This window comes from Primulina huaijiensis, chromosome 5 (genome assembly GCF_012295235.1).
Source record: "Primulina huaijiensis isolate GDHJ02 chromosome 5, ASM1229523v2, whole genome shotgun sequence".
NCBI lineage: Eukaryota > Viridiplantae > Streptophyta > Magnoliopsida > Lamiales > Gesneriaceae > Primulina > Primulina huaijiensis.
The window spans coordinates 22,580,049-22,603,349 of NC_133310.1; the positions used below are offsets into that span (position 1 = coordinate 22,580,049).

At 35.8% G+C, this 23,301-nt stretch overlaps 3 protein-coding genes across 8 annotated transcripts; all 3 read right to left on the reverse strand.

Annotated features, from left to right (window-relative positions):
• LOC140977267 (phosphatidylinositol 4-phosphate 5-kinase 9-like) lies at positions 1-6,546 on the reverse strand. Of its 4 annotated transcripts, none has more exons than XM_073441947.1 (9): positions 6,334-6,546; positions 3,914-5,296; positions 2,589-2,756; positions 1,954-2,119; positions 1,690-1,800; positions 1,317-1,504; positions 811-968; positions 511-673; positions 1-393 (listed from the first exon to the last, which is right to left on the reverse strand). In XM_073441947.1, the coding sequence occupies exons 2-9, from the start codon at positions 5,182-5,184 to the stop codon at positions 117-119; spliced, it is 2,502 nt and encodes an 833-aa protein (XP_073298048.1). In that variant the 5' UTR covers positions 5,185-5,296; positions 6,334-6,546; the 3' UTR covers positions 1-116. The 4 variants fall into 4 exon arrangements, with proteins under 4 accessions (XP_073298048.1, XP_073298047.1, XP_073298049.1 ...); XM_073441946.1 differs by having other exon boundaries at positions 3,914-5,304; XM_073441948.1 differs by having other exon boundaries at positions 6,297-6,546.
• Positions 6,547-8,983: 2,437 nt separating this feature from the next.
• LOC140977268 (uncharacterized) lies at positions 8,984-18,100 on the reverse strand. Of its 2 annotated transcripts, none has more exons than XM_073441950.1 (20): positions 17,191-18,099; positions 16,475-16,546; positions 16,151-16,355; positions 15,970-16,069; positions 15,267-15,362; positions 15,071-15,160; positions 14,741-14,947; positions 14,562-14,643; positions 14,428-14,487; positions 14,296-14,348; positions 14,029-14,195; positions 12,502-12,715; positions 12,347-12,404; positions 12,197-12,253; positions 11,850-12,095; positions 11,004-11,068; positions 10,821-10,877; positions 10,637-10,730; positions 9,594-9,734; positions 8,984-9,508 (listed from the first exon to the last, which is right to left on the reverse strand). In XM_073441950.1, exons 1-20 carry the CDS (start codon positions 17,719-17,721, stop codon positions 9,350-9,352), a joined length of 2,754 nt encoding a protein of 917 aa, XP_073298051.1. In that variant the 5' UTR covers positions 17,722-18,099; the 3' UTR covers positions 8,984-9,349. The 2 variants fall into 2 exon arrangements, 1 of the variants encoding a protein (XP_073298051.1); XR_012175394.1 differs by having other exon boundaries at positions 9,490-9,508; positions 10,826-10,877; positions 17,191-18,100.
• Positions 18,101-20,501: 2,401 nt separating this feature from the next.
• LOC140977272 (probable 2-oxoglutarate-dependent dioxygenase SLC1) lies at positions 20,502-22,489 on the reverse strand. Of its 2 annotated transcripts, XM_073441954.1 has the most exons (5): positions 22,467-22,489; positions 21,937-22,218; positions 21,529-21,776; positions 21,023-21,356; positions 20,502-20,901 (listed from the first exon to the last, which is right to left on the reverse strand). In XM_073441954.1, the coding sequence occupies exons 2-5, from the start codon at positions 22,189-22,191 to the stop codon at positions 20,659-20,661; spliced, it is 1,080 nt and encodes a 359-aa protein (XP_073298055.1). In that variant the 5' UTR covers positions 22,192-22,218; positions 22,467-22,489; the 3' UTR covers positions 20,502-20,658. The 2 variants fall into 2 exon arrangements, with proteins under 2 accessions (XP_073298055.1, XP_073298054.1); XM_073441953.1 differs by lacking the exon at positions 22,467-22,489 and having other exon boundaries at positions 20,503-20,901; positions 21,937-22,396.
• Positions 22,490-23,301: the final 812 nt, after the last annotated feature.

A 23,301-nucleotide genomic window follows, 5' to 3' on the forward strand; every position in this document is an offset into this window, starting at 1 on the left:
TTAAAAAGAAAACTGAGGTAAATAAGAGGCAAAGTTCAAGTAATTTGCCACAGTAGACGAGTTACAGAAATGAGCGCCACAGAAAACATAAGAACAGAATTATTTGGCTCTCAATCTTAACACCTCACAGCATTTGGAGGAAAAACCTTCTGAATGAAGTCTAGAAATCGCTGAGAATAGAACTTAGGGTCGACTGCGGAAATCAACAGGGGATTGAAGTTAATCGATTTGTATGCGTGTTCAATTTTCTTACTCACGTTGTATTCTTGCAGAATGTCGATGATACCCAAATACAGGACGACGTCATATGCCTCATGAAAGATCCGAGCATCGTCTCCTCCAGAGATGTTTTCTGCTCTAGCTGGCATATTCACACCAAGCTGGATTTGAAGTCTGTAAACAAACATCAAATGTATCAATCTATTCAAAAGTTCTTAGAAACCTGGTGATTGCAATTTAAGGGACTTTGGATTAAGGAAAACACATAATGTACATCAGCTTTTCTGATACCTTGCAGTACCAGGAAGGAGAAGATCTACTTCCTCGTTGCCGCTTGCAGATGATGCTCGTAAACGGTTGCCTCTGATATGAGAGCCGATAATGACATCTCTGTCATCAGCACCGCGAGGGACCAAAACAAGGCCTTGCGGAGAGATTTCATCCTCCATAGACTCTGGAGGTTGTAAATCAACATTTGCAAATGACAAGATACAAATAAATTAAAGAATCTCGGTAAAAAGTTGATGTGCCATGGATAATAGAAAACACGGAAAAGGTATGTCAGATTTTGTCATGATTTGCAATGCTTACCATTTTCTGCCACAATTCCCAGTCCATCTACCGATATACGCTGACTGTAAGACAAATGTGAGCGTAGATGATGTGGTGCTCGGTGATGTACACCTACCAAGAGGCTGTAATCCATTATATTCTCTGATTCCAAGAATTTGCTATCTATTTCGATCTGCCTGGATAGTAGAACAGAACAAGCAACATTACAGTGCCATCAAATAGATCACATGTTACTTCAATTCGATGATTAATAATTGTTCGAGATTGACACTGGCATCCACTCAAGGTAAACACTCCATCTCAAAAGTTAAGAGAGAAAAAAAAATAAAAAAGAATGAAGCAAATAGAATAAAAACAGGTTGATGAACAATCTCCGTCAGACAACATGGAATTCTCCTAGAAGAAACTTAGAACAATAACGAGTCCTGTGGGATGTTAGTTTAGGGAACTATTAACTAAATTCCCAGAGACAATGATGAAAAGTAAAGGGAACGGAAGCTAAATCTGAATTTAGTACCACTTACTGTAGAAGGACATTTTGCCAAGAAGGTTCCAAATAAAAGCAGTAATTCAAATCGAGATCCTTGAGTATTGTATTCTCGTCAATTTCAACCTTGTCTGCAGAACGTCCTAATGTAGAACCTTTCAGATCAAATCTCCGATGTATTCTTAACTCTGTGCAGAACACGTTTCCCATGACGACAAAACGGAACTGCAAAGCAGAAATCGAGCATAAATGTTAGTATACTGTTGAGAGACAAGGAATGAGTATGCAGAGAATTACATTCCAAGACAAGTTTTCTGGAAGAGAGAGACAGCGAAAAGCTCCGATAATAACAAATAAATTGCATTGAGGTCATAAGCCAACATAATCGTACGAAAACTAATTTTCTTTACCTTTTGACCGCTAGAAGGTTTAATCCTGTGAAGACCAAAAAATTTAGTTATCAGGGTGTTTTCATATGTGCACACATGACGATAATAGTTTAGGAGCATCCGCAGCAGAACCTACAAGTGCAAACACGGTGGGTCATACTTATTTTAAAATGTTAATAACCACGGAATCATAGTTTTTATAAGATGATTGTCACATCACATTAGACATCTCACAACAGCAAGAACACAAGGTAACCAGTAAACATTAAGATTGAAATATGAGACCTTAACTTCTGATTTTCGCAATGTCTTGATCATGAACCGATCATCCTGAGACAGGAAAAAGACACTACCACTTTTACCAGGAGAAGAAAGTTCCCTGAGGGCATCATTTCCACATATTGACATCATGTAGTCAGCGGCATCAATCTCAAACATCTCTCTAAGATTCCTACAAGGAATAACATAATACATCGTTTTTATATAATGAATTTCGTCTTCTTATAACACTGAAATCACTGGTTGAATTGCAAACTAAACTTGACAAAATCATTTCATCTTTGATAGGGTCAACTGGGGCAATATGAACGCCTACATGTTTCAAATATAGTAAGTGAAAAACAAAATGGGTGCAACTAAAAGTCCAAAAGAACAAGATCTGGAGCTGAAAAAGGGCTAGAGATTTCAAGTAAGACGCGTATCAAGTTGACTCTCAAAACGAAAATATGTGAGTGCGTTTGCAGAAATGAAGAAAAATAGCCCGAAAAATGAAACTAATAAATGATTGCTTAACATAAAATGTGAATAAAATTTCAGAAACAAAAATGTCTATGAATAAGTTGAAACACTTTTAGACTAAAACGCAGAACCAAGAGAGGGACGTCTACACAGGTAAAGGAGCTGCTGTCAGAAAAACACACCTGAAAACCATTGGACAATAGTCTTTCCACTTGAAATCCTCAGACTGATGTGGAGGTGTTAGTTGTGAGCCTTCTCTAGGAAAATTCATCCAAAAGCTTGCATGGGGACCAAAATCTGTTGCCCTAACTTCTCGACTTTGTATGGGAGTGATTTTCCCCACAGTATATCTGATCATTTTCCAAAAGTTATTCATAAGTTACTTAAGAAAAGGGTCAATTTAAAAAATGTTTAATATGATAGAGTGGATTTTTTGTGTTAATAAAATATGCATGCTTCAAAATAAATAAACTCAACTAATGGCATGAGAATAATGATTGTATTCATGGTACAAGCCTTCAAACCAAGCACAGGAAATACAATAATAAATCCAGAGGAAAAAGTTTCGGGAGTCAAGGAACCAACATGTTAAATTTAACTGGGTTTGCCAAGCTAGAGAGACAAAATCAGGCATGTGATTCATGTATATGCATTTCATCCATGAGTCATGCGAAACTAAAAAGTCAGGATAAACACTTCATCAATCTGTTCCTTTTTCATAGCTAATCAGTTGTCATTTTACATGTACTCGAAACGTACATCTTCTAGGTTAAAATGCTCAATTTTCATAAGATGATCTTGACTGTTATTCAAAAGGTCCAATAATGTATATATATTGGACCTCGAAACTTTCGTTTCCAAACATCTGCTATTATATGTTCGCACATGTACATTTCTCGTGATATATAATTGTTTAAGCAATACATGATTCATAGCCAAGAGATGTGATGATTCACGCTATCATAACTTCAATGAAACCAGCCATTAACTCCCAAATCTGTTTTCCTTCACCTCTTTAGTCTTTACACACAAGATGAAAATCACACATAAATGGTGCGTTTGAGCTTCGTTTTTCAGAAATTATCGAAACAATAACAAGTTATGGAGTGTTAGAGCTTGTTTCCAAAGAAGAAGTTCCACTAGAACCTTAAAAACTTGAATTTTTTCATTCTTGATAATTTCTATGATCTAATAGCCACTAATCGAAAAGATTCAAAAGGGAACTCAATAAGCGAGTCGAATATGCCAGAAGGCTCTTCATTTATATTCCTGATTGATTTAATCCAGGATTTTTACGAAGTAATCCAGTCAATTAGCAAAAGAACACCTGCGTTCAGTTCTGGAGGTCAGGACATGCAATACAAAGAAAACAAGGATTACCCCTTAATCAGATAGAAATCCAAAACACATTTTCCAACTTTGAAATCTAACAGCATAATCACAAATGTCCAATGATGGACTTCTAAAAGGCGTGAAAGTAATCTGCACTTGACAATAGTCATCATACCTGATCCCAAGTTGCAGACTTAGCATTAAATCATAACTCCTGTGGCCTTTAATAATTTGTTCACCTGGCCTCTTTATTTCCCTTGCAAGCCTTTTCTGTCGCCTGTTTGCTCTTCTAGATGATGGTGAAAAACGATTACTTAATACAAGCTCACTGATTAGGATCCCCTGGATATACTCTCTTTCCAAGATGGGAGGGTTTATGTTGATCCCATTATCTCCTCCTTCTAGAACTGTGTCAGATGTACTCGATGATCTGTAGTGCCCAATAACTTTCTCAATAGATACTTCAAGACTCCAGCTCCTTTTCAGGGAAACATTTTTCGTGTGAGATTGCTCAAGATTTAACAATCCCCCTGAGAGTTTATCAGATGAATTCCAAACAGAATTTCGGATTCCACCAATCTCAACATATCCCATGTCTACTGATGTTGCCTGGTGAATATGGGAAACCTGATTTTGTTTTCTTAAATCAGGTAACAACCCTTTCTTTCGCAAGGCATGAAGATACAACTGCTGACCAGCTGGAAGGCTACTGCCTTTCGGATAAAATGTTCCTTTCCCATCCTTCAGGCCTTGAGTCCAAGTTCCAACGTAGCAACCACCATCAACCCATGTGTATACTCCAAATCCATGAATCATGCCATTTAACCAGTTACCTTCAAATGAATCACCGTTAATCCAATTAAGAGTTCCCTTCCCCGACATTTTACCCCCCTTCATATTTCCCAGATACACGTTTCCATTCGCCCAGGTATACTTCCCAGGTCCCTCCGGGGTTCCCCTAATCCAAGATCCTTCAAACACATCTCTATTTGGATAATTTTGATACCCCAAACCATGTTTGAGATTTAACCTCCACCGACCCTTGTAGGTCATTCCATCAGATCTGGTATACGTCCCAGTTCCATGGATATAATCACCTGAAAACTCACCTTCATAATGCGCACCTGAAGGCCAGTGAAGTATGCCATATCCTTGCCTCATCCCATGTCTCCATTCACCCTCATATTTGCTACCATCTGACCAAGCATATTTCCCAAAACCCTCAGGTTTACTGCCAAGTAGGGATCCAGAATAAGACTCCCCATTGGGAAGAAAGAACTCACCAGCTTTAAAGCCATTGGTTACTGATCCAGCTCGAGAATCCTCCCCACTAAATTCACTTAAGACACTATTTTCATTAGATAAAATAAAATCAAGTGATTTTGTCCTATCAGCAAAGGAAATTGCTCTTTCAAACTTATCGACAATGGCTTCAAAGCCAGACATGCATAATTCTTAAGTCTCTGTTTGCAAACTAAACAGATGGCAAGCATCCATATAACTCTTGCAAGACTAGGAGAAACACCTCCTGAATGAAAAGATCTCTGAAGTTTCTCATCTGCATACCTTGGAGATGAAACAAAATGGTATTTAGACTTCAATAATTTCTTGGGTGTTAAAGTACGGATATATAATCCAGAAAACAAAAGCTACAGGTCACAGGAATCCAAATAAGAGTTTGACACATTTCCTGACTGCAACAATACTAAAAATCCATCACAAATTTCTCCAAATTTGATAAGTGCAGTTCATATCCCACCTTCACTGAATCATTCAGAAAAAAAGAAAAAAAGTTGATGTCCACCACCAGGGAAAAAAAAACAAGCAAACAAAAAAAAAAAAACAAAAGAAGGTGAGAAATCACAGCAAAAGTAACTGATGCCAAGTGTTTCCAGAATTATTGGATGTTCAATAATCTAGTTCAGCTCAACCTACATTCAAACAAACAAGTTTGCACATCCAATATTCTCTAGAATTGTGTTTGGATTGAATGATTTTTTTGTAGATTTCAAATCCCTAATTTTTCATTTGTAAATGACAATATATTTTAAAGTTTCATATCCAACTGAAAATAACAAAATACTGAGCACATCCTAAAGATTAAAAATCTGTCATTTTGTTCAAACGCATGGGTTGTTTTAATCCATCAAGCTTAAATCCTTGATAAATAACCTTCATTCAAAACTTGGGTTTATAAATTAGCACCTCTTAACATAAAATGACTAAACATAACAAAAAAAGAACATCAAGGGAGGATAACATCAAAACAAAACACAAACAATCTAACAACGTTTAGCAATAGGTTCCAACTCCTACACCTTCTCCCTGCAAGAAATCAGAAGCCAGTACAATGTGATATTAAATCCAAAAAGAAAGGAGAAGATAATCCTTGAACTTTGGTCACGCAACAAAACGAAATCTTAACATTTTAAGATTGAATTGCATAGCACTAAAGCAAAAAAAAAAACCCAACACGAATTCTCAAGTTTGCTCCCAAACATCATGTCTCAAAGAATAACACACACACCGACACATCCACAAACACACAAAATACTTACATGTAACATATCAGTCCACAGTTGTAAAACGACTCGCCTTCTGTCCAGATAAAAAAATTGAATAAGATGATGGAAGTAGAAAAAGGAAGATCTGGGATTTTTGACTTCCTTCAGAAAAATTCAAGTTAAGACTTTCAAGCTTCGACGATCATATGTATCTGCTAAAAACAGCAATGGAACCCAGAAACGATCCAATCCCACGAGGACGAAGGCAGGCAACTGATACAAGTTGCTGGATTTTCATTATTATAAGATATTATTATATTCTTACTTTCGGATTATAATTAAATAATTAGTGGATTCGAGGTGGATAGTGGTCAGAGGCAAATGATGAATCCACCTCAGGATATGGATCCCACTTTTAAGTCATTTTGGGCCAATCAAATGTTCTCTATAAAAATGGTTTTTAATTTTATTATTTTAAATAATAGTTTCATATTTTTATATTATTTTTATTTTAATATAAAATCAAATAGTGGTTATTATTGGTGCGATGCAAGTTGGGTCTTGGTTTCAACTCTGACAATATATCCCTTTCAGACCAAACCCCTAGTGGAAATATTAAATTAATTATTTAATTTATGGGTTCGTTGTCTGAACTAAATGTATTTGATTTATTAATAAATTTTGAATTAATTAATTAATATATACAAATAATTGCCCGCTTGAAATGTCATTACATGTTTAACCTGTAAAGAACTAGTCTTTGATCACTTATTCTGACATTAGTGAAATAATTTATGTAGAACCAAGAATATTAGTATGACATTCTCATATTTAAACTATTACTTTTAAAATTGGCAAGTAAGTATTACAAGTTTTATTTCTTCATTCCTACGTTAAAACTCTATTCGTATTCGAACGAGGGCTCGTATTTTCTTGGATATATGATAATTTGAAATATGATATCATCATTAAATATTAAAATCCTAAATATTGGAGTTGATCGTCACATTGGAGAAGTAATACAAATATTACAATGATAATTTCTTTGAAAAATGAAATGTTATGGTAGGGGTAACTATCTGGAATTTAATGGCATGAGGAATCAATGCCCTAAAGATTGCTAGTATATATATTAAATACCAATTCACAATGTCAATTTTGTAGTAATTATTAAACAGGCCAAAGCTGGTGGGCGTATAATAAAATATAATTGTGGAATATAATAATATGCCTTAAAAAGAATTAATAATGGTGTTTTCATCATAATGTACGGCTATGACATCACCACCTACTATTCTTTTATTTTTTTTTCCAAAAATAAAATAAAATCAAATTCCTCTTTAGTAAAATTTAAAGGTCTAGACACGAAAAAAGTTGTTATTCATTCAAGTATCAATTTTGACCAAGTTACAACTAAGTGCTACACCCAGCATACTATAGAATGAGCTGTAAGTTACATGCTATTACTATTTTTTTTTTTAAAAAAAACATTTATTATTTTGGAATAAAAATGACGTAAGAACAGTGTTCTAAAAAGCCCGCTTAAGCGCGCTTAAGCTTGAAACTCGGCACAAACGCCCCGCTTCGGAGAAAGCGGAAAAAAGCGGTCAAACTGTAGTTTGACCGAATTAAACATAATTAATGTGTTTAATTAAGCGTCCTTAAGCACAATTAATCGCATCTATTTATTTTTAAATTTTTTATTTTGAAGGTATGTCTTTTTATTTTAAAATAATAAATTAGGTTTATAATTTAGATGTTTGTTTTTTAATTTTAATTATGATTAAGCGTGTCTGATAATGATTTGACAAATATTTAACATTTTTAATGTGTTCTAGTTGCAAAAACAAATAAAGATTGTAATTTTGATATTTTTATGATTTTATAAATATGAGAATTAATGTATCAGACTTAAATTTATCATATTTATGTATTATTTTATCTATTTATTGGTTTGAGATAATTACAATTACACTAAAGATAAAAAACGCTTTTTCACGCTTAAGCATGTGCTAATCTCGCTTAAGCTTGAAAAACTTGGAGCTTGACATCCGCGCTTCGGGACGCTTCACGCTTTTTAGAACCTTGCGTAAGAATAACTATGGGATTATTTTGTAAAATTCCTATATTGGTAAAAAGAATTAATATAATAAAGTTAGTCCATAAATCACGACAAACGTGATGATCAAATCAAAAACAATCACCACCAGCAAGACTAAATATAATAAAGTTAGTCCATAAATCACGACAAACGTGATGGTTGAGGAATGAACTAATAATTTCGTAAAAACAATGGTTAATTATTATAATTTTGACATCACTTTCGGAAATCTCAATCATCCTATCGTTAGGTAGCCGCAGCCTCTACGGCCATTTATATTTTATTCCCCTCGTGTTGGAGTTAAGCTATTAGTACCTCGTGAATTGTTCGATCAAAAATCAACTCAAACTTTATCGATCTTTAATTGAGTCGAACTCAACTCATACATGTTTCTATCCGAGAAGCTCGAGAGATTAAGCTACTCGATTATAAATTGCATTTGTACTTAGAATTAGAAAATAGCCTAAATTAAACTTTTAGAGCTCGAGTAACTAAATATATTTTTGAATCAAGCTCGAGCTTGAAAATTAACACTCAGATTGATTCTAGCTGAAGTTCGAGCATGTTAAACTTATGTCGAGTCGAACTGGATTGTATACTCAAGCTCGACTCGATTGCACCTATATGACCTCTCCAAACAAAAAGTTCGATCTCGTTTATTGTTAATAATAGCATGGCCTATATTTGGTTCTTACATCATGATGGTGCTTCATTTGGGATCATACCGAATATATGAGTCAGAGTAGCCGGGAGAGGGCGAGAATAGTACCCCACATAAATAAACACGAATAAATTAAATCTACCTCACGAACAGCTAGCTTGCAGGGCCATGAATTGTGTTGTCCAATATAACTAACCCACTCACGATAACTTTACGGTTCGACCTTTTACCGACTAGGCAAAATACCATTGCAGGTTCGTGTCCTTTTCCATCTCGACTAACCATCAACCAACCTGCAAGTACTTAACTCACACACTATCTAGATATTGGGACAAATCATGAAAATCATTGAGGAGAAATGGCTTTGCTTTGTTCTTCACTGCTGGGAGGCATGGAATCTGATTTATCTTGGTTAACAATACGACATTTCGGAACTTGTTTTTCTAACATAGAAGTCCCTTTGAAAGTTATCATTTGCCAACATGTTTTTTTGTAATTCAAGAGCTGCAACAAACAGAATATCAAATATCATTACTTGTTTGAGGGAGAGGGAATTTGGGGAGGGTTGGTTAACTTCTAGCTAGTGTACCTGCTCTTCAGTAATCGCTGCGAATCCAAACTTTTTTGTCCATATTGATTTTGCCTCATCAGCTGCTGGGAGAACAAAGAGTTTCACACTCAAGAAAGCGAGCAATTTTTCAATGCATGTGTACAGAATTTGGAAGTATCCCTGCAAAGGCATGCAACCATGAGACAGGCCATCAACTATCTTTACAGGCAAAATTGACGAGGGAAATCTTGTTGAAAAAAAAGGACAAAGACGCTCTTTCAGTTGATGTTATCGAACAAGATTTGATATTTATTGAACTAAAATGTGATCAACAAATTACACCATTTCAAAAATATTTTCAAATACACGGGCACAATTGGATCAAATGACAAATTTTATATCTATTTGATTTGATTTGTTCGGATGAATTTATACCAGATGAATTGCAAATCCACTTTTTATTAATCTAAGCAAATACAATACTAATTTACATAGGTTTGAAAAACACCCAAGTTAGATGTCATTTCAAATCCAATCTCAAATCAAATCCCTTCACTCAAATCTTATCAAATCCATCTATCCAAACTTAACATAAGGTTACATTTGGACAGAGATATTGGAAATAAATATTTCAAATCCTCAAGTTCAAGTCTATTATAAATTTTTTGGATTCTTTCGATATGGAATAATCAAAATTCATCCTTTCTAAACTTCCACTCTTGGATAATTACATGTAATGGATTTCAAATGTCATCTGAAATTCAAGTTTCGAATCTTTTTCCCAAATCAAATCCCTCTATCTAACTCGTATTATTCCGAACCAAAAGCAACTTAATCTTTTTCCTCAAATTATTTAAGTCGAACAAAACAAACGTTGGAAAGCTAATTTGCTTAGGTTATTCCTCACACTATTCCCAAAAGGGAAATCACACACTTATTCGATGTCAAATACACGACCTCGGTCAATTTACATAGGCACCAGTTCAATTTAGACACTAGGCACCAACATTTAATAGTCATTTTTTTCCTCCAAAGACCTTTCTTACTATTCTTGATGAGTCATATAAAAAGAAAAAACATACCCTATCTTGATTACCGACACATGTTGCAGCCAATGGAAGTTCAGCCATCTCCTGCCCAAATATCCGCAGGATCCCTACTGATACAACTGCTGAACTGCAACATAGGCAAAAATGTTAAAAATACAATGTCACATCAGCAGTAGCTAGACGAAAAGAAAGAATGAATGTGAGAAATGGGTCTAACTTTACTGTTAATATAGCACAATGCATTCCACTGAAGTTTTGGCCCCTTATATTCCTCCTGTCAATGCGAAGACAGGGGAGCAACACCCACAGAAAAACACACAGTTATATGACTCGATGCATCACAGAAATTTATCGAACAAGTTTAGCCATGATGGTAAAAGGCACAAGATGTTAACCATACCCGTAAACCATAGACGGAATGAAGTCCCTTCCAGTCTCTGAATCCACAATTGGGTCAAAACATTCCTGGAAACAGAATAGATTAATACAGAAAAGTCCCGAAAAAACATTAAACTACAAATACTACTACCAATCACGAATCATATAAACTAAGGTTGATTGGAAAAATGTTAACCAGAGCGTATCATTTTGGACCAAGCATCTGTCCCTAAATAAAAAATTATAATGAATAATATTTATCAGCTCAAATACTATGAACTGCACTGTAGCCAAAGTACCACACTTTGATTGTTATTCTCACATATACAGCAACAAAAGACATGAGGGCAACTGTAGCTCACGCAAAACCATTTCATCATCAGTGATCCAACTGCTCTTGAGATACAAATACATGGCCCAACAAAGATACCTACTTACTTACAAAGTATTAACCATTTTAACAAGGGAAATAGATCATCGTAATGAAGCAATTCAAATTCTTTAATAACACAATAACTCAAACACCATGTGTTGGATAATGTGTCTTGCCAACAGCCACACAGGATAGAATAGATAATCAGAACCTACACAAATCCAACATTCGGTATAATGATGAAGCTTCAAGTCTCAACTATATAAGGTCATGAAAATTGAAATCCAGAAGTAATTGCAATTAAGAAAACTGGATGTCAATTCCATTTAATAACACAAAATGAACACAAAGGAAGACTACTACAATATGTTTTAAAACCAACAGCGAACCTTGCTCACACAATTTGCGCACCAACTCAAAAACAAGAAACTAATCACTGTACACATTGCAAAAGTGAAATCACAAACATACAAGTTAAGATTCCGCAAAACTTACATGAAATATTGCCACAGCCTGTGATAGCAACACTCGGGTTTCACGAGAAGTATTTTTCCCATTTAAGAGCCTCCATCTCACATCAAGATCAGTATCAGCAACTAAATTCTTCCCCTCCCATTTTTTCATTACAACATCTAAAGTAGCGCCTGGAAGCTTTTCCGCCCCATTATTCAGCAAATTTTGCAGTGCAGAGTATATCCTCTTGCAATTCACAGAGCAGAACCACTTTCCTTTGGGAAGTTCCTATTGAACAATTGGATCAAATTCAGAACTAGAAACAGGGGAACAAAAAGGAATATTACAAAAGAACAGCATACAGGTTATCTTTTTTATTTAATGTACACCTTTAGATCAGACATCTTGCATTTTTTTAAACAGCCAACATGATACTCCTTTTCGCACTGCAAAACATGACATTATAATCAGAAAATGGTCTCCATATTCACAATACTCAGTTGAACAGGACAAACTAAGATGAGAAGCAGGAAGAACACCTGATCACACAGTATAACAGTGCGTGGACCAAAACCAGATTTGCTAAAATCATAGCCCCTGCATGCAAAATAAATTCAGACATAAACAAACAAAATTAATCTTCGAGTTTCAAAAACAAAATTCCAAGCCAATTATCTAGGGGAAAATATGTTACCTGCAGATCACACATGCTAGTAACTCAGTTTCTTCAGGGCTGTTGACAATGCGAATGCAACGGCTTTTTATCTGCTCTATTGCATCAATACCTAAAACTCTTCCAGCAGCAACAGCATTGGCATTGGATTCAACAAATTTCTCTCTCTGAAACATGTTTTGGCAGTATGTGCAATACCATTTACCACGAGGGATACATGACAATGATGCACATTCTGAAAAGTGACAAGTGGACGCAATTAAACATAACTCAATAAGAAATAGAACACATGTGCATACATTTATATATTAATGACACATCAGGGTCAATAAATTTTAGAAAATGATGCACTGAAAATGAGCAGGTTGAGACTTATGAGAACAGAACCAAGGTTTGTTTTGTGGGGGGGGGGGGGGGGGACACATAAATTACAGTTATCCTGTCATTGACCAGCACTGATATTCGGTACTGGCACAATTTTTAAATCAATGACAACTCTTTGGTCCCAGCCACATACAGCAAAAACCTTATATATTTGCATATAAAATAAATCTAGTAGATATTGCAGGCTAAAACCTTCATTACTTCAACACAAAAGCTTATCAAGTGGAAGATATGCAGGCAGATGCATGCACATGCATTGCTACCCACAAAGATGCTGCTACATCTTAACAGGTGTGCCAAAATCAAAAACTTTTTGAACCACATAATATATCATTTAATTTTTGGTAAAAGCTCTGCCTGAAATGCAGAAAATTATCTTCCTCGGCAGAATAATTTCTTAAATTATTTAAAGTAGCAACTGAGATAAGAGTTATGAGTTGATATATGGCTTTAAATGCCATTGGTTTCGTAAAGTACACTAGGGGGCAGGGTGTTAGCAGTAGGGACTTGATGAAAAGAGCTGTTATTAGTGCCAGATAATCTAAAACATCAGCGAGGAAGTCCCTTTTGCAAATAATTTTATAATTGAGATCAATTATGTTATCTTTTAAATTGTATAAATGAAACAGGTACAGAAGTATTAGAAAATAATTTCCCTCACAAACAAACCAACAATCAAGGAAAACCTTGGCAGTTCAAATCTTCAGAATCCAGTAAAAGATTTATAGCTCAAACACAACCTAAAGAAGTCCATGCGGCACAACAATCAAAAGCAGTTATCAATATAGTCGATTCCTGAAAGCTATTGATCTCACACGGTTTGAGACATACTCAAACCAGACAAGAGAACAGGGAACAATGAATCAGGATGAACGCGCTGACAATATATGGTAAGAAAAAAAGGATCTCGAGCCACATAGAACAAAATAAAGCAGGCAGCATATTCCCTCTTCATAGTATCAAATCTTATTGAAATTTCAAGTGCTTCTACCATCCAATGCTGCCCCTTGCCCACCAAAATACAAGACTGGGGTGAGAGAAAATAAAAGGGTATAAAATGTGGGTAGTTATTAGGATTCTTCGTGTGAAAATAATAGCTTCATTAACTGGAAAAAAGTGGCAAGCCATAAATCAATGTCAATCTACATATAAATCTAAAATTACCTTTGTGAAATGCCCTAGGACATCCATCACAAAGCACAAGTTTCCCACCGTCCGCACAAATGATGCACAAGTCATCATTATTCTTTGCAGAACCATTACGACCTTTCAGCAAAGAGATGGCGAATTCATGGAGGGAGACTCCATTAGATGTGTAGATATACATATAGCTGCAGGAAAAAACTGGCAGACGTCAGGGCTAAAAATATATACATTAAAAGAAAGTGTTTGATGATGATATTTCACAGACAAACAGATAGAGAGGCTGACGGTTTTCTGCGGGATGCCCAACCAGCATGAGCTTCAAACTGAGATGGACTGACCTGCTCAAAATAGGTACAAGAATCAACACATTGGCTAAAACAAGCAGAACTTTCAAACTCAAAAAAAATTGAATGATACCTCAGTGTTGCAACAACAGCAAACTATTCCTGATCCCATTTTATAGCCATCCTGCAATTTCTGCGTACAAACAAAAGAAGATAACAAACCAAAAATCAAAATAAGATTAAGCATCTAGCTGTTATCTAACTCACCTTGCCATGGGAATAATATGCGACTTCAGTTCCATCTGGTAATCCACCATCCTCGAAAACAAGCCAGTGCATCCTCTGATCCCTGGATAAAAGTACAACACTTCTTGTATGCCGAAGTGGAAAATATATACATGAAATGCAATGCTAAAATGATATATAAATATCCAAGTGGAATCAACTTTTTAGTTATCTTCCATGAACTCTTTGATTGCAGTGAGATAGACGGAGATCCAATTTCTGAGGATTTGGAGAGCCTTCCACTATTCTTGTTCTTCAGTAAACCGTGCGAGGAAGCACAACCATCTGTATTTACATAAGACACAGACCTTGTATACCTCACTGAAGCGCTTACACGGCATTTAGATGCAGAAGATGATCGTGACCTCCTTCACACAACAAACAAAAGCATATCAAAAGTGAAGACATTACAGCTACTAATACAAAACTTCACAGCAAGTAATGAAAATTACATTTCACTTGAAAAGTGATCAATAAAAATTTAAACTCACATATTTGTAATCTCCCCTTTTCCCTTATTTGTTGAAACTGGGGGTGATGATCTTCTGGAAGATTTTGAATCAGAAGCCAGCTCATGATTCCTAAAGACACAAACATGGAGGCATGATTCTTAATCTACAATTTCCTTCAGATCAGTGTAGGGAAAAGCACTATTGGATTAATAAGAAAAGCATATAATATACACACTTTCTTTTCTTCCTTCCTCGATGACTTCCGCTTTGTGGAGTGTTGTGCCCTTCTGTATTCTCAGAAATTGTAGAACTAAGAACTGGCCCAGAAGGGCTGAATGAGACAAAAAAAAATTAAGTTAAAAAGTGGACGAACTTCAATTATTATGATTTATAAGTTAATGATTTGATAATTGTTCTATAGTTGCATCAGGAAGGCACGATAGAGAAACTGAAACAGCTCATCAGTAATCCTAGAAATTCATGGTTTAAGATTTGGTTATAGTAACATTGCAAAAATGACGGTTATAAGAGGCAAGTATAAAGATCACTTGCAGAGTAAAATGAGATTCAAGAATGGTTAAAAAATCTGAATTTACAAGCCTTCTGATTTTTCCACAAATATCATATAGTTCTTGTTGGTCCTAGCTCTCACTTCAGGACTATCCGGAGTATACATCTAACAACTGGTTACCAATAACTCCATGACTTGCAACCATCAAATTTGCAAATAGGGCACAGACACGATACTGTCATTCTGATTAACTATTTATTTTTCAAAAATAATCAAACACCTTCCATCATGCTTCATGTGTACTTTAGTCATGTTACATGTCCAGCAGTTAATAAAAAAAGGTTAGAGCTTCCAAGCAGGTCATATCCACCTACAAAGTTTGAAAGAAATGCAAATAGTCGCAAGATCTCTCAGATAGAAAGAATACCCAGAATTTACACATTCTGCAGCAGCATCTGAACTCACAATAATCATGCAAGCATCACAAAGTTGTTCTGCCTTTGCAGATGATGTCGCAAGAAAAGTCTCTAGCATAAAAAGGCACCAAGTTATCTTTTGCAAAAGAATACATGTAATGCAAGAAGATTGAGATGATAAACAACACTCACTCTTGCAATTGTGACAGACAAAAGATTCCTTCATGGGCATGGGACCTATGAAGTTTTGTATGGTTTCTTCTAACACCTTCACAGAAGCTTTGCGGCATTCTTTGACAATGTCCAGGAGGCTTTTACCGTTCTCTAAGCATATATACTGAGATGCACGTCTATATGATTTACAGGCATGGATTTCAAATTTACAAGGAGGTACTACCTATAAAGTTAACACATCAGGATCTTAGGATTATATTTAGAAGCATGAAAGCAAAAACAATTAGCACCCAGACTTCATGGTGGTGATCACACCAAACTACTCAATAATTAAGCCCTCACCGTAACTCCTTTGCACAAACTGCAAGAACAAATGATTCCGCCATCTTTTATAGTTCCTCGCAGAGGAAATCCCTAGATGAGAGCAGAAATAGTTAAGACTCTGAAACAAAACTGTCCCATGCATAAATAGTGGTTGAGAAACAAAAAGCTAAATGTAATTTATACAATCTGTAATACCATAACAAGAGTCACATGTTAATCCATTGAGGAGACAAATCAATTCCATTTTTTAACTCTTGAAGACGTTCCTACAAACATTTATGCATAACAACTTCCAAATTTAATCACATAACACCATAAGCATCCGCAGTATTAAATATTAACAAATCCAAAATACTAAGCAATAGCGCTGATTAGTTATGTTATAAAGCTTTTGTGATCCTTCACCACGCCTCTTGTGTATGGACAAAAATAACATTGAGACAGAATCATTAATGGCATCAACGGGATAATTTATTTTTTTGGCGATTTTTATTTTCAAGTAAAAAGTTTTTCAAATACAAAAAATCTCTAGGAAACAAAAGCTCGATCTATTCTCTGTGGGAAAAACTATCAAAGATCGATAATCTTAACATCTTTTCCTCCACCATTTGAAATTTCAAAATTAAAATGAAGTGAAAGCTACATAACAATGACAATTTAAATATAATTAACCACCACAATAACAATAATAACAATCATAATAGTATGACAACACAGGTGGCTGATCATACTACCTTCTTGCCACCATTGTAGAAAACTGGATACCCTTCTAACGACCCAGTATCTAAGAGCTCTCGAACAGTTGTCGGGCGTCCTTTTATCAGGATATTTTTTGACATCTTCATCTTCTTCGCCGGACTACCCGGTGCAGCCACTGTCGCACCCTCCGATCCGTCGACCTCAAAATCCACCCCATTTTCCATTTTAGAATCCTCAACCTTTGATCTCAGTACCGATCGCGTAAATCTCCGGTGACCATCTCTCATCACCACCGCCATGGGCTTCCGTTTCACTTCAGTCCCACTAATGTCGCCTAATTTATCCTCAACTCCACCAACATTTACAAAGTCACCACAACGGGCTATAATCTCACGGTTCGAACGTACTACCTCCGCGGCGTTACTGGAGATTCCCTGACATTCGAGGACATTATCAAAATATCCAATTCTGCCCCCGTTTCCACTCTTCAACCGCCCACTCCTCGAATAAACGGCGTAACCATTCGCCTCACTCGTCCTAACCCCTGTTCCATAGCGGTGATCCATGAAAACCGACCGGTCGGCCTCGGGTCCGAGAACCCGAATCCCCTGACACGGAATTCAGTCGTTTTTAACTGTCCCAAACAAACAATTTCCACCCCAAATTCAGGCTTCAATGCTGTTTCTATTTCCTCTTTATCTGTTTTTTTAATTCACTGATGCCGTGCTCGGGAACACAGCATCAGCGAACGGAAAGAAAGGGATTCAGCTTACGGATCTGCGTCAAAAACGGGATTGAATTTCATGCATTGAAGAAAAAAGAAGGTTGATTCGAATTTCTCCGTAGCCGAGAGGATAAATTAGAGATTGAAACCCTCGAAATTGAGAGAAATTGGCGATGAAGCGAAGCAACTTACGCAAATCTTTTGGTATAAACAAATTCTAATTTTTTGAGAGATACAAAACCCCCCCCCCCCCCCCCCCCCCCCCCGTCACGGACTCGCTGCTGTGATCACGGTGTGGTACAGTACAATTACAACTAAAGTCGCTATTCACAACCAAAGGCAACACTCCTTGTTCATCAGATTGTGCGAATCGTACAAGAAACTCGTGGCTTCCATATTTCTTACAAAATGATCGATAATCAATATGCATTTGTACGATGTTGTCCTGTAATTGACCAACATAAAATTTAATCACCGTATGATATAGTATAATATTACCTTTTGGTCATGCTAATTGGATATATTTCGACCTTCGTCCTTGGTCTTGCTAATTAAACATATATATAATTTTTGAATGTTTCTTAATTCAATGAATTAATAATTTCAATCGAGGCCATAAGAAAATATCAGTAGTAGTTTAAATTTGTATAAATTGGTCGATCAACAAATTCGAGACCAAAAGTTAAATTACTCGATGCCTAATCACCTTTTTATAAAATTTTGATTTTCTTTTAGTTCAAAATGTTTTTTTATTTGAATATCTTTTTTTTAGCCAAAATCACCATGCACAATCACCAATCTTCGATATTTTGTTATAACCACAAACATATATATTTTTGGGTTAACACACACGTGTGACTGCACAATAAACTCTTGTAGCACAACTATTTTGTATTCATTAGTATTCGTCGTCGTTATACGAAAACGATTAACTCAAGTTATTATATGTATATTACAAATCATTATGAATCAATTTAAACTTTGATTTTTACGGACAAGAGTATGACAAGTAACTGAGTGAGAAGACTCCTATTTAGGAGTGATATCGTGACTTGCATTAATATAATATATACGTATGTATCAACTTTTCAATTCCTTATCAGAATTAAAAGTATAAAGCCGCTGATTTCAGTAGATTTTTGAGTCCGACAATGCCATTGAGGCTGGTGACTTTGAACCACATCTAGCTAGCAGATGATATCGTATGAATCACATAAAAATAAACAGACTTTGAAGAAAACAATATGTTTATTATTCCCCAAATAATTGACCTCTAATTAATTAGCTCTACCCAAATAAAAGCAATCAAATACAACAACATTTCAGACCAAGCTTGGAGCTTCCCCCGCCAGCCATACAACAGTACTATATAAAGAGAGTCGAGAATGCCAAAGGATAGAAGTTGCCCTATATAAAAAACATCATCCCGCAACTGATGGGGCCACCCCCACTCCACCACTGCCGGCCCCCTACTCGATTCTTCCAATCTCAGCCATCGATCAGAATACGTCGTGGGGATAGCTAGCTAGCCTAGCACAACCAATTCTTTGCACACATATATGCGTGTGCGTGGAAGTGTTGGCAATATCAAGAGGGTTTGATGAAGAGGGATTGTTCGGAAGTTATAAAGATGTTGGAAGTCGTCAATCAATGAAAACAATAAAAGAGTGAGTGAGGTGACTTTTTGGTCACTTTTGGGTAAAGAGAGGGACAAAGTGGGGGAAAGAGAGGGAGATCAAAGGGTGGGATGTTGGAATCTTCCAAAGGATATGCCATTTGCTGCAACTCATTATTTCTCCTAAGACATAATAATATAATAATTATATGAAAAAATGCAACATGGGATGGATGGATGGATGGATGGATGCATTGCAGATCGAATTTCTAACGTTGTTTGTCATCTATTTCGTATCTCATGACTAAGGTATTGACTAAGATTTCAAGAGCTCAAAAGTTATACCTTTCACATAAAAAAGAAAAAGAAATATTTTGTCGAGATTGTGAAAAATTAATAATAATTTAGAGTGTCTAAATACAGCCAAAATAACATATATTGTTAATGTATCTGACTAAGATTTCAAGAGCTCAAAAGTTATACCTTTGACGTGAAAAAGAAAAAGAAACATTTTGTCGGGATTGTGAAAATTAATAATAATTTAGAGTGTCTAAGTACAGACAAAATAACATATATTGTTCGCAGATTATTCTTTTCGGATTCTCTCCCAACACTCTTTAGAGAAAAGAGTTGATCCATAGGAGGCGTACGTAAGCACTAAACATGGTATTGGAATCATACTTGAAAGTATATTCTGTTCAGATATTCCACAATTGAATTTCAAAATATATGAACTATCATCGAGCTATTCTATCGATTTGAATACTTCCATTGGTTCCGAATCACAATTGGGCTTGTTTCGGACTTTGGTAATTACCTAATGGGCTTCTGGGCCTGATGTTCGCCCATAAATAGACCAAATGTGTGTGCTCGTTAATGATAGCTAGGGCCCACGAAAAGCTCCACAATTTCTTTTGTTAGTAGAAAGACCAAAAACATATAAAATGATTTTTACTCCAATTGCTCTCTCAACAAAGAATTATTAGGGATTATTTCCGGCTATTCGGTGCAACTAAAGGGCATCACTACCTTTATTACTGACATTAATACTTTAAACTTTTTTTTCTAATTCCAATTAGGATACAATACAGTATGCGTGTTGTCCACATATGAACTTTGAAGACTACCAATTATTCTAGAACCTTTTTTTTATATTTATTTTCTCTATAATTTTCTGGACTCGATAAAATTCTTCTTTGTGGAGTCGCGGGATTTCACGAACTCGAGAAAACTCGAGAAATCAGTGTCTTTGTAACGTCTTGGATTTGACTCATCAATGAGTGTAGAAGATGGCTGAACTGTACTCGTAAAAGAGAGACTATGCAAAGAGGCTACCGATATCCTATAATTGCTAGAGTTCACCAGAACTCTATGAAGAACACTCTTGTATCTTCCATTGCTAAATATCTGGAAAATTCCAACAAATTAAATGCATTATTGGATTATTCATAGAAATTTAATATATTATATTGACTGTTTAGCCATAATAATTAAAGTAGTCGATGCAAGGACACTAATGCATGCGTGCCTCTAGGTGATCTCCAACATTAACCACAAAGGATCCGGGTACGGGTTCAACAGTAACCCAATGATCTTGGTGGTGTATTTGCAATCCACGGATCTCATCCTGGAGCAGAAGCGTTAGGAACCCATAGTCGGAATGTGGCAGCATACCCACCGTCAATTCGGGTTCGGGGCATGGCGGATAGCAGTTCATAACCAGTATCTGGCTACCATTTTCCAGTTCTTTTAGTATTCCATCATCACCACCTATATTTCTTATTCCAAGGCTTTCTAGGATGGCTTGTACGAGTGATAGAAACAACAATTTGGTTGCTTTAGCGTAAGCAACCCCTGACTCCCTGTTGAATTTATACCACAATATTCCAACAAAAAGAAATTTAGTCAGCACCAAGAGTACTTATTAACATAAGATTGACAATCGATGTCATCAAAATATACTAGCATTCGTAGTACACACGTGTGTGCAAATTGATTTTCTTGTATTTTATGTTATCTTGAGTTGACTCTTACTTCAAGTCAATTGGAGAACGTGGCCAGTGAGACAGGACATCTGGCTGAGGATCACAAACTAACTTGAGGAAGTCCCTCCAGCAGAACACCTCGTCGTTTATCTGATTGAAGCTCGTCCCGTACCGGACAGGAGACCTCATATCCGACAACATGTACTTCTCCCTATCGGCGAAGGGTAACTCAAAAAACCTCTTACTCATGTCCGACATATGGTTTATTACCTCTTCAGGAATACCGTGATTTGTCAGCTGCATCGATCAATACAGACAATGAGGAATATTTATAAGTTATAACCCCTCCGAATATGAACTTTACATTTACAATTTCAATAATGAATATAACATTTCTATAGAAGTCAGCAAGTTTACTAGATTAATTGAACCAGCTGGATTTTGTTTCACATCCTACCTGGAAAAACCCGTAGTTTTCGTAAGCGTATGCGAGCGAGGCCAAGACTCGATCCCGGTTAGGACCTTTGAGTTGAGCACGATCAATCTCCGGGAGCTTGAGGTTAAGCTTGGCGCTCCTTGAATTTTCATTGGGGCGATCAGTTTCGGGCAATATGTACTTCCCTGGGACATGCTTGATTCCGTTCTCGTACAGTCGCTTCACTCCTTTCTGGTACTCTTCTTCATGTGACAACTCGTGTCGCATTGGAGACATTGTTCACGTACGATGTCGAAATGATTCCTGTGACACACGAAAACCAATCGAACATGTTGATTATGTTATGCTGTATTCATCTCAACAATTCCTCTAATCGAAAAGCAGATCGAAACAGAAGATTTCCAGTTTTTAAAGTTTGAATGGAACATATATTGCCCGAAACATATTATATTATATTATATTAATCAATATTATCTCCATGTACAGAAAAATAAAACAGATGGTGGTGTCGAAATTTGGATGAGGGCTTTTGGATAGAATTAGGTGCCAACCTGGGAAAAACGTTATTGGAAACTGGAATGGTGGGAATGATGAAAACTGAATGTTATTTATAGAAGAATCAGACCGGAGGGGACAATTCCAAGCGAGTTGTTTCTATGCATTGGGAACCGTTGACAATTTTGTAAATGAAGCAATAGGTTTACTAGGTACAATGGAAGCCATGCCATATATTCATAGCTTATAATTAATTAATTCTTCAAATAAGTCAACTCGTGAGATATCAGAGAAAATGAAAATCCCACAACTTTGACAAATTATGTCTAAATAAATAAAAACTGGCCCAAAAGGTGGATTGAATTATAACAACTTAACAAATATCAAGTTGAGTTGACTTTGATATGTTTTAGTATAAAATGTCCTAGTTTTGCCTTTTAAATCTTAGAAATGACATGAATATATTCAGCATGACATGCATGGATATACAATATGATAAAAAAATTATCATATCATGTATCTTATCATGTCGATCTAGTGAAATATTAATGACTCGTCCGTTTAAATTATAAAAACATAAAAACTCATGTCAGATTGTCTTATTGGTCAATTTTGTGAGACCAATCTATTACTCGACTTAAACATGAAAAAATATTATTTTTATATCAAAATTATTAAGTGTACACATTTTCTTGATAGATTTAGATGGTATTTGGCTCTACCATGCATTAATTCTCACATAATAAGTCAACTCATTTAATATCAAGAGAAAAACAAATGCAACCTACGATTTTGACAAATAACAAACATAAATTTATGATCAATAATTTCAAAAAGATCATATGAATTAAATATTCCAAATGTCAATTAAGCATCGTGATCTTTAATATA